This window comes from Hipposideros armiger, unplaced genomic scaffold (assembly GCF_001890085.2).
Source record: "Hipposideros armiger isolate ML-2016 unplaced genomic scaffold, ASM189008v1 scaffold_507, whole genome shotgun sequence".
NCBI lineage: Eukaryota > Metazoa > Chordata > Mammalia > Chiroptera > Hipposideridae > Hipposideros > Hipposideros armiger.
In genome coordinates, this window is record NW_017731857.1 from 9,425 (window position 1) to 20,761 (window position 11,337).

General features: G+C 41.3%; 1 protein-coding gene across 1 annotated transcript in view; it reads left to right on the forward strand.

Annotated features, from left to right (window-relative positions):
- Positions 1–36: 36 nt before the first annotated feature.
- Positions 37–11,337, forward strand: part of AP1S3 (adaptor related protein complex 1 subunit sigma 3) — a gene marked incomplete at its 5' end in the record, with an annotated part of 16,938 nt that continues 5,637 nt past the window's right edge. The window contains 3 exons of the mRNA XM_019667817.1: positions 37–215; positions 1,948–2,056; positions 9,688–9,825. Coding sequence (XP_019523362.1) covers positions 37–215; positions 1,948–2,056; positions 9,688–9,825 — 426 coding nt within the window. The remainder of the gene's footprint in view (positions 216–1,947; positions 2,057–9,687; positions 9,826–11,337) is intronic.

An 11,337-nucleotide genomic window follows, 5' to 3' on the forward strand; every position in this document is an offset into this window, starting at 1 on the left:
TTCTGTTTTTTTTCTTCTCTCCTTCATTTGTTCTAGATACATTTCATATTGCTCTTCAGTCGACAAGGGAAATTACGGCTGCAGAAATGGTACACCACTCTCCCTGACAAAGAAAGGAAAAAGATCACCCGGGAAATCGTTCAGATTGTTCTGTCTCGTGGTCACAGGACAAGCAGTTTTATTGACTGGAAGGAGCTAAAGCTTGTTTATAAAAGGTGTGAGTAACTGTATGGGGTCTGAATTTCTCGGTACTGCTTTGGTTTGTTTAATCCTGAACATTTTAGATTGCGACACCAATTTCATCATTTACTGAAATCTATGAAGATTTCTGTACTGATGAACTAACTTGGGAAGAACTCTCACGTACTGAAAGGCCCTTCATGGGTCAGGATGGAGTCTAGGTACTTAATCTACACGCTGTTAATGCACGCTTGCATCCCAGAAATCTTAAGCTTCTGAGCACCTAGTGTATTCTCAGCACTGTTCTAATGGCTGTGGATATAGGCGTGAATAAGACACAGAACATTCCCACTGTCGTGGCGCTTACTCATTTGTTAAGTAAACAAAACGTTTTCAGTTAGCGATAAATATTATGGGAAAAATGCAGGTTAATGTGGTACAGAGATGGGCAGCTCTTTTCATTGTTATTGTTACTCATATTTGCACATGAAGAAACTGAAGACACAGAGCGTTTAAGTAATTAGCCTCCAGTCATAATACTGAGTGGTAGTTGGCAGAGCCAGAATTCAAATCCAGATCTTTCTGGCTCTAAAGCCTTACATTGTCTCTTTTCTGCACCTGCTTGCCATGGCAAGACCCTACTGGAAAGGAACCCCAATTTATAGATGAGGAAACTGAGGCCCCAAGAGATGAAGGAGTTTTGCCCATAAAGACGCAGATCACTGATGCCTAAGCCAGGACCAAAACACAGCAGACCTGACCCTGCACCCAGCCTCCTACTGCCACTTCCAGAAGGAAAAGCACATGAGAAAGGCTCTTGCGAGGGAAAGGCAGAACCTCTGAGGACCCTATTTAATGGAGTCAATTACCAGGAAGTGCCTGGGCAAAGCTCCTTTGGCTGGATCCAAGGTCAAAACTTTTCGTACTTGCTGACAAGAAGCTTGTCCCTATTCTCTGCCTAACTGGTTTTCTAAAACTTTGGGTTCCATTGTATTTTAAACCATTGTATGAAGAATGTGCTTCATTGTTTCTCTCAACGGATATGACAGGTACCTGGTATCCAATGGCGAACAAGGCAGACTTAGTACCTGCCTTTGGGAGGCCACTGGCCTGGGGGGCGGGTTGGGCAGGCCATGGAATGGACAGTGAAGAGACTAGATGCTCTGATGCGGGGATACATAGCAGGGGCGTCCAATCCAGTCAGAGAAGGTAGACATTCCCCAAAGAAAAATGATATCCAAGCTCAGAGCTATAGGAGAAGTAAGAGGTAGCCACACAGCCTGGTTAAGGAAGAGTATCTTAGGCAGAAGAAACACACGGAAGAAACACACAGGACTTGACAGACTGAGGATGGGGACATGTACAGAATGGCTGCAAAACAGTGTGAAATGATAGGGTGGGCACTGTGGGTCCCTGGGACCCTTGGTCAAGTGGTTGGTATTTAGAAAGGACAATTCACAAGTCCGTGAGGGGCATGAACAGACACCCTGATGAACGTGGGCCAAAGAACCCTGTGCCCCTGATAACAGCAACTCAAGGCAAAATTTTGTTGAGGGCCTTTCACATAATGAACAGAAGTGATCCAATCACTCAATATTTTTATATGTTCTATTTTACGTTTTGGGAGGACATGGGATAGGATGAATAATGATCTTATTCTTGGACTTGAATGGGGGAGTAGGAGGTGAGCGCATATTCCTTGGGGGGGAAACATGTTCATGGTTGTTTAATGAGTCATCATATTTTCCTTTATGTTTCCTTTTCAAGGTATGCTAGTTTATATTTTTGCTGTGCAGTAGAAAACCAGGACAATGAGCTCTTGACGCTAGAGATTGTGCATCGTTATGTGGAGCTGCTGGACAAATACTTTGGAAATGTAAGTGCTGCTCTGGTCTAGTAGAATCAGCTGGTCTCCATCTCAACTCTTACTTCAGTTCTGTCTTTCTCACATTCCTTCTCCCTCTCAAATCTAAAATAGGAATCACATTTGTACCACAGATCCAAACACAAGTCTTTCCGCACTTCCTGTGATTCTTAGTAAATGATGGATTTAAAGCTCTCAAGAGGCAGGTGGTGTCTCTATCTTCATGACTCTAGAGACCTTGTTTAATGAACTAGAATTTGATTGTGAAGGATTCCTTGATATTCTGTCCCTTCCTCCTCATTGACTGTCATCTGTCTTCTATTTTGACGTTTTATCCGCTCTTTGGCTTCTTTTAGTAAGTTATATGTTTTCTTTAGTATTATTTATACCCAAGGAAACAAGAAAACACCACCCCCTTTTCTTTCACATTGCTATTCCAGCTCCTTGCATTTATTACCAGGTAATCTATTATATGAGGTGGCCCAGTCCTCGCTCTCCAAATGCTCTCCTGCTCTACCTACTGGCCTGTGTGTCTTCTCTCCTGGAAAGCCGCTCCCAGGTGATTCTTTCTCACTTTGCTGATGACGATCTCAGGCTTAGCGCGACAAGAACCAAACATCTTCTGAAAACCTTTTCTGTCTTGTGATGAATGTATTGTGTCCCAGAGTCCTTCAGCGCCAAAGGACTGTCTCTTTCTTCTTTCTCCAGCCTTTACTAAAATCTGCCTCTGTCTGTTCAAATTGGACTAAAATTCATCTCCTTCCTGCCAATCTCCCTAGTCTGGGTTTACTTGGGATTATACCTTTGCTTCTTTTTGAAACCTCATCTCTGGCCCTTGCCTGGCCTGTTGGTTACCAGGGTCCTTACAAAGCACAGTTCTGGGGCAACATTCCTCCTCAATCACTCTCCATCTACAATGAATAAAATCCAAACCTCTTAGCCTGGCACTTCAGCTTTCTAAATGTGGGTCCCAGGCCACTTCTCCAACCTTCTCCCTTTTCTCTCTTTACATCCCTGACGTACCCAGGGCTCCGGCGACAGGGACCAGTCTGGTATTTTCCTTAACTTGTACAGGATTTGCTTGACCGCTGAACTGCAAGTCTCTCGAGATCATGACCTAAGACTCATTTGGTTTGTTTTTTTCAACACTTGTGACCAGCTCTGGGCTAGGTTTTGGTGAATGCGCCAGACACATTTAGTCTATCTGACACTTCGAATAAATCAATCATTGGATTTGGGAAACATTTTCTTCTCAGAACACCCTCTCTTCTATTCCCTTGCTCCCTAAAGATTTGTATTAAGTGTTAGGAGAATTTACTTCCAGAAGAGTTTTTCTGTATTCTGTTTAATGGGATGAGCAGCATTTGCAGTATTGGTTGGGGTTTTATCAGATTTGTTGCAACGCTTTTTATAGGATGAGCACTTGAAAGGTTTCTGAAAGAATTTTCCAGTCCTCCCTCCTGCCTTCCCTCCCTTTTATTCCCTCCCCCACCTGCTTTTTTTTTTTTTTTTGTAAATTATGATAAAACCTAAAATCTTGCTTCAGGGACTTCAGGTTGTTGATCAATATACAGAAGTAATAAGACAGCTAGATCACTTTTCTTTCTCTTTCTCCTGGTTCGCTAAATTTATTTTCATTTTTAAAAGAGATTTGAAAAGACGTAATAACATATTTTCCAGTTTGAGATTATTTAATTTTATGCTCTCTGTTATTCAAATGAATTCTGATATTTTGGAAATTTCCTTTGAAATGAACCCCAGACTAGGCCGTTTGCCAAGGCCTGAAGGCGTTTTCCTGAGGCCCAGGCTCTCCCAGAACCTGCCTTCCCCCTCTCACTTCTGTACTCTGGTTTGAGCTCTTGTGTTTTCCTAGATTAATCCAACTGTGATAATGTGAATGTGGGCTGAATGTTGATCGCCATCTTATCTGACCAAATTTCAGGTATTTCAGAACACGTGGCTTTCTCGCAAGACTTTGAATCACCTTCACCAATGCTAGGCTCAAAGTACATGAGAATCAGAATGAATTCCTATTTCTCTAACATTAATTTTTCATTCTATTTTGGCATACCTTTAGAAGCTCTGTCTTTGTCAGGAAACAAAATTTAATTCACTAAAAAATTCAATGAATCTTTCATTAAGCTAAGAGCAAATAAGAGCAATTCAAGGCTATCTGCCCGGTATGTGTTCAATTCTTATTAATTAGCAGTGATGAGCAAAGCCTACCAGCACTGAATTTCATTGACATCGTCTCAGGAATATTTCTCTTTGGTTTTCTTTTCCTCTTGTGTTAATACTGAAGGATTCCTTGAATCCTGTCTTTATAATATCCAAGGGAAAACTTTGTACTGAGCTTCTCTTATAACACTGGGAAGTATTACCTTCCGATGACAGATAAATCAAAATCTCTGGCTACTTATTTAAGTTATGTATTTTTTTTTTAGCACTTTTCAATTCTAAGGAGATTTCCAAGGATTAATTTGTGAATCTCTCTGTCTTCAGCAAGTAGTATCAACCTCAATTTATAGAGGCTAAGAGGGAATACCTCAGAGTCTCACAGTAGATAGAAGTCTGTTTTAGGACTTAGATACTTGCTGTATTTCCCCATTGCAGACAGTCATGTGAGTTTTTCCTGATGCACTCACAAGGTGTTGCTGTCTCAGAGAGCTTTGATCTTGATGGAGGGAATTTTCTTATTGTGAGAGGAGGGACACGCTGAGTCCTGCTGGATCCTGGTGTCAGCTCGCTCACCAAACAGGCCCGTTGTCTTGTGCATCATCTGTCTCTATTTTACAGATAAGAAAAATGACGTTCAAAAAGGTTAATAGAAATATGTACTTTGCTAACCTCATGGAGCTTTTGTGAGAATCAAAGAGACAGTGTCATTCGTGACCAATTCTTTATAAACCGTCAATTGCTATGTAGTTGTGCTTTGCATTATGACTATTATATATAGTTCTATACATTTATTGGATACAACTTGATATTTTTTGTATTTACTTTAGCACAGAATTCAGTAAGGGAAGGTCTTGCTTAGACTCTACCCAAAAGGATTTAGTTATTGAAATGCCGTAAATAATCTCACTACATCACGTCTTCTGCTCTAAGAGAAGACCCTCCAGCCGAATTATGGTAAAGCACAAGACTTGGAGAGCAAAGATGCAGCTAAATTATCACTGGTTCTGCCTTTTATAAATTGTCTTCCAGATTATAGATACATGAAAAAATGAGAAAAAAATAAGGAAAGAGGCTCATGTTTTTATTAACACAGAAGCCATGTGGTTTTGCATAATTAGATGGAATGGAGTCCTTTGAGTATCAAGGGCACATTTCTGATGGGACAGCATCCTTCAGGAAATTAGAAGTATTTGAGTCATTAGGCAGTAGTTGCAGAGCCTGCATTTGGTCTAAGGTTGTCCTGAAATGTTTTTTCCTCTTTCTGTGACATATAATAACCCCTTGGGGTTAGACTCAAGGAATAGGCATAAAATAGCATTTTGGGGTTGCTGTACATGAAATGCCTGTCCACTGGGAACATTCTCTATCATGCCAATAGAAGTTGTGCATCCATTTCCTGTCTGATCTAGAGATAGTAACTGTATATCCAAGTTGAATATGTGCGTGTGTGTGTGTGTGTGTGTGTGTGTGTGTGTGTGTGTGTGTGTTTTGCGTGTGTCTGGCTTTGTGTACCATCTTACCTTATCCCTATCCCTTGAACTGAGGTGCAGTAAATTAATTGCCCCATGGCTGCTGGCGATAAGCTTGGGGGTGGGTGGTTGCTCTGCGAGTGGGGCATGAGAGGTTCTCAGAGAACTTGCATGAGTATCTGTCAGGTTCACTTTGCAGGATTCTGGTTGCTGGTTTCTCCTAAGAGGCTCCCGTCTGTCTCGGATTCCTGGTGTCCACCTGCCTTGACCTCTGAGGTTCCTCAGCTCTTGCTACTATGACTCCCTGCTTCTTCTGACCTCTGGTAACTGCTTACTTCTTGTACCTCCTTTCATGTGCATGGATGTCTGATCTATTGTGCTTTCTTTCTGTTTGTCTAGGTTGCTTAAAATTGCAAAGTAATGCATATTTTTACATGTACTTCTAGACATATACTTTTTAAAATAAAAGATGGGATTGCATTATGCATATTACTCTGCAACTTTCTTTTTCCCATTACAAGTCTATCTTGGAGCTCTCTTCACGTCTCTCCATGGAAATCTACCTCATTCTTTCCAACTTCTACACAGAATTCCTGTGGTATACCATCCCATACCCAAGTGTGGGTACACCACACACCATTTAAGCAATTTCCTTATGGATGGACTTCAGGTTGTTTTTAATTTTTATTATAAATGATGCTTCCATAGTTTTTGTTATTCACATACATATTATTGTGCACTAGTCTGAGTATAGCATAGAAATAAATTCCTTGTGGAACCATAGGTCAAAGGATTTGTACATTTAAAATTGATAGATACTATAATTTGACCCTCCAAAATGGCCTATAAAAGATAGATCCCACCAACAGTGAATGTGAGAAGCTATTTATCCATATTCTCACCAGCAATGGATATTATATCTTTTTGTCAGATGAAAATTAATTTAATTTGTATTTCCTTAATTGCTAGTGAGGCTCTGCATCTTATTAGTTGTGTATTGGCTTTTTCATTTCTTGCCTCATCTATGAATCACTTCTTGACAGCCTTTGTTTTTTTCTGTTGTGATGTTTATCTTAAGGATTTGCAAGAATTATTTTTGTATCGTGGATACTATTCTTTTCCCCATTATGTATGTTGCAAATATTATCCCCACTCTGTTGCTATACTTTTAACCTCATTTATAGTGCCTGGCCCACAGTGTACTCTGATCTCTCCACATTTTTGCCTGGGAGTTAGGTTTTACTGTTATTCAAATATTTGGAATGAGAGTGTTATAGAAGTAAAAGAAAATGTCCAATAGCTGAGAACATGTGCTTTTATCATGCCATCCTGTCTCTGATGGTTGTTCTTAAGAGGGAGCCCTTTAGATCTGGGAGAGAGGGAGAGAGAGAGAGAAAGAGAGAGAGGGAGGGAGGGAGAGAGAAGAGAGAGAGATACAGTGAGACTCTCAAGGGAGGGGAGAGATAGATGTAGAGATATATATATACACATTTATTATTGATTTGATGCTCTTTTCTAATGAATAAAGAGACCATAACCTTTGCAGATGAGTTAAATGAGTTTTTCTGAGTTGGTCATTTACTATAGTTTGTATTCATTTGTTCTTAAGCTTCTAGATTCAATTGGATCTGTCAACATAAACCATTTTTCTTATGTAGTCTGCAATGTTATTGACCTAAATCCTGAATATATGGAGCAATTTGCTAAAATATTGGCATCCATTTTATGTAAAGTCATAGCATTCAGTAGGATCAGACAACTGTTAATCTGAGAAGCCATTAATCTGCCGCATCATAGAAACAAGGGCTATGTGGTGGCTGACTCATCCATTTATCCGGCAGACATTTGTTGCATCCTACTATGTGCCAGGTGCCAGGGATATAAAGATGACTAAGACAAGGTCTGTGCCTGAGCGTACAGTACAGGGGGAGTGATTGATGACCAGACATATACTAGTGCACATACAGAATGGGAGAAAGAGGATTTGGGGGAAACACTGTGCCCCTTTTGATTTGGCCTTGAAAAATGAGCTTGATTTTGCCAGCAGAATAAAGGAAAGGACATTTGGGGAACATTCCAAGAATTGCTGGAATGTGCAAAGGGCAAAGGCATGAAAGAACGGGATGCGTTTGTGGAATGTGTGGCTGACTGTCACAGGGAGCCAAAGAGCGGGCCCCGACTGGATCATAAACAGCCCTATATGCCATGCTGAGGAACTAAAACGTTGTCTTAAATAGAAGACCTTACACAGAAGGGGATCCAGGTCAGCATTTTAGCAAGATGTCAGTTGTTGTTGGCCTTGAGTGGGCACAGATGCCACCTAAAAGGTCACTGCAGGGGCTTAAGTGAGAGCTGCTGCAGGCCTGAGCAGCAGCAGTGAAAATGGAGAAGAAGAGAAAGGGTAGAGGTTTATTTACACAATGGAATCAATGGGAACTGGGGACCAAATTGAAAGGGATGAGACCAACGGAGGAAGAAGAATGCGGAGGAGCAGGAAAATTAGTTGAACTGTAGACTGTGTTACATTAAGCTAGTAGATTAGAGGTTGTATCTCTGAAGGAAAATAGGGACTAAAGGGAAAAGAATGTGCTTGACTTCAGTTTGGGACATGGCGACTTGGACTAACGAATACCCAGGCACCTAGTGATCAGGCGAAAATATTGGACTAGCGTTTCAGAAGGAGATCAGGGCTAGGCATCTAGGTTTGTTAAGCCACCTGTATGCTAGACACAGCTGTGCAGAGTCCATGAGATTGTCTAGGAGAATACATGTATTGCAAAGGAAATATAGATCTAGGAGAAAGAAAAAATATACATGTATATATTCTCAGGAGAAGCACCAATATTTAAGAAGAAAGTCGGTTGTAGGCAGCATGGAGCATGGAGGCAGCAGTTTGTTTTGCTGATTGACGTGTCCCAGGCACTCTGTGAATACTTGTTACATTTGTAAGGTAGCGGGGAGATAAACCATCCAAGGAGCCTGAGAAAGAATCATCAGAGCTGGAGGAAGAGAACAGGCATTGAATGGGATTGCCAACATCTGGGAGCGCGCGTGAGAGATTTTCAAGAAAGAGATTGGTGAAGCGTATCTATACAATGCTGCTGAAAGATAGTGTGTGTGTGTGTGTGTGGGGGGGGGTTGGGGGGACGGACCGAAAACTTTCAGTTAGCAGACCTTCAAGCGGATGGAAAGTGCCAGTGAGTTGAGGGATATGTGGGAAGGAAGCAGCAAAAAGAATGCCTGAGTGATTGTTTGGTTAAAGAGTTGGAAACCAGCCTTATTTGAATTACGGGGAGTAGTCTGGCTACTTGCTCCACTTAACCAAATCTATCAGACTCTGCTCTGGTCTCTGGCAGTGACAATGGTTCTTGACATGTCCAGTATCATTAGCATCACCTGGGAACCCATTAGAAGTTCAAACTCTCAGGCTTTACCCAGACCCACTGAATCAGACACTCTGGGGGTGGGGCCCAGCAGTGTGTGTTTTAACGAATCTTTTGGGTAATTTGGACACATTCTGAAGTTTGAGAGCCACTGACCTGTGACAAAATTTTGAGAAAAATTAGCACAATTGAGCGCTGAAGGGTGAGCTTCTGAGGGTCCTAAAGCTAGGAGCCAAGATTTACAGACCAGAGAGCAGGAGAAATGAAGCACCGCCCTCACGCCTGAAATGCGGTGGGGACTCAGCTTTCATTTTGCAGATTGAAAGATGAGTTGGGCTGCCTCGTTCCACTACCAAGTCTCAAATTCCTTGTAGTGACGCTACACAATATCCCCCAAGGACATGATCTGCTTTAACAGAGTGTGGTTTTGCTCCTTTTATTAAAAGCCTGGAATTCCCTAGTTCTATTTTCTGTCCTTCACATACCGTCTGATATTTTTATCTTTGGTATGACACTTGGGTGTAACTGTTGAAAACGCTTGAGACACTGGCAAGTGTTTCCCCTGATTTCAATGCGGGTTTTCAAAGCATTTTTTTTTTTTTGGTCCTACCAGGTCTGTGAGCTGGATATTATCTTTAACTTTGAAAAAGCTTATTTTATATTGGACGAGTTTATAATGGGTGGAGAAATTCAGGAAACATCCAAGAAATCCGCTGTCAAAGCTATTGAAGAGTCTGATATGTTACAGGAGGTCAGTACTCAGTTTCTCATGATGATGATAATGGTGGTGGGGATGGTGGTGATGGTGGTAATTATATACTGGCTGACACTTACTTAGTGTTTACTCTGTGCTGGGTAGAGTTTCTAAGCAACTTAAAATGTATTAACTTATTTAATTATCACAGCAACTGTAAGAGATAGGTAGTATTGTTGCCCGTGTTTTAAAGATGAGTAAACTAAGACACAGAGAGGTTAAATGACCTGCTCAATATCACACAGCTAGTAAGTGTGGAATAGATTTGAACCCAGGCCGCAGGGCTCCAGAGTCTTTGCGCTTCATGTTTGAGCTTTTTAGTGAGGATACCTCACTATCAAAAAGCTATCAAATACTTGGTGCAATTCTTTTCAAAAATAATTTTATGAGAGGTATAAAAAGACTTTCATTAAAGTATCTGTGCTGCCCTGGGAGAGAATAGCAGGACATCGTTATTTCGTTTGCCATGGATATTAGAGCTTCATTACTGAAGATGGCATTTATCATTTTAATTAAAATTCCTTACACCTCCTGGGGTGGCTGTAGTGTGCTCTGATTTGCATAAATAAATTGGGACTACTGTGGCTTGCTTGTCTAGGTATAAATGGGCCCTGAAGCACCCATTTGGTTGCGCTCCTGACTCTGATACTCATATAAAATTCAGCGAGCTTTTTCTTTTAGATGCAGTCCAGGTTCGCATTGTACCTAATGAGGGGACATATCTACATAGCCCCTTCAGTTTTCCCAGGGACACTGTAACAAAGAACGCTTTACCCCGCTGACCTTTGCCCTCCCAAATGAGATGATCTGACCCAGCTGTGTCACTTCTAGGTCCTTTTCCCCACAACATCACTGGGACTTTCCATCTTTCTATTTTCATAACAGCAGGTCAAGAGATCTGGAGCATTATCAAGTGTCTGAAAAATTGGCCTTAAAGCCATTGTTCTTGCTGTTTGGAAATGAGAGACTGATTAAGTTAATAAAACAGCATGAGACATGATTTCCCAGCAACTGTTTTTGCACACCTTTGAGCTGATGACTTGCTCTTGCCCATCTAGGGAACCAGTCCTCAGGTGAACGGACACTGAGGAAGACATTTGTTTGAGTGGGTACCCATCAGCCTCTGCGTGTGCCTATTTGGAGGCTGTACATTTATTACTAGAGGTGTTCTCACCTCAAAAAATGCACATAAACTTTCTGATGTTTATTTAGCTCTCTCCAAATGCCACAGGAAGGGAATTTTACAAGGTATTTGAGAAATCAGTGGTTTGGAAATTCCACAGAACAGCCTTTCTTAAAATAGGCCAGGGGTTGTTTATAATTCCACCCTCAGAGTCCTTATTGTGGAATCTCCTTATAGGAGAAACAGACTTTTAACAGGCTCTTTTGGCACTTCAGTAATCAAAGCTTCTTCTTTTTTTTTTTTTTAGCTGAGCCATCCTGTCACCTATTGGCAGCTCAGCTTGGGCCAGACTCGAACTGTTGTTGCTCAGAGCTCAAACTCTTGAG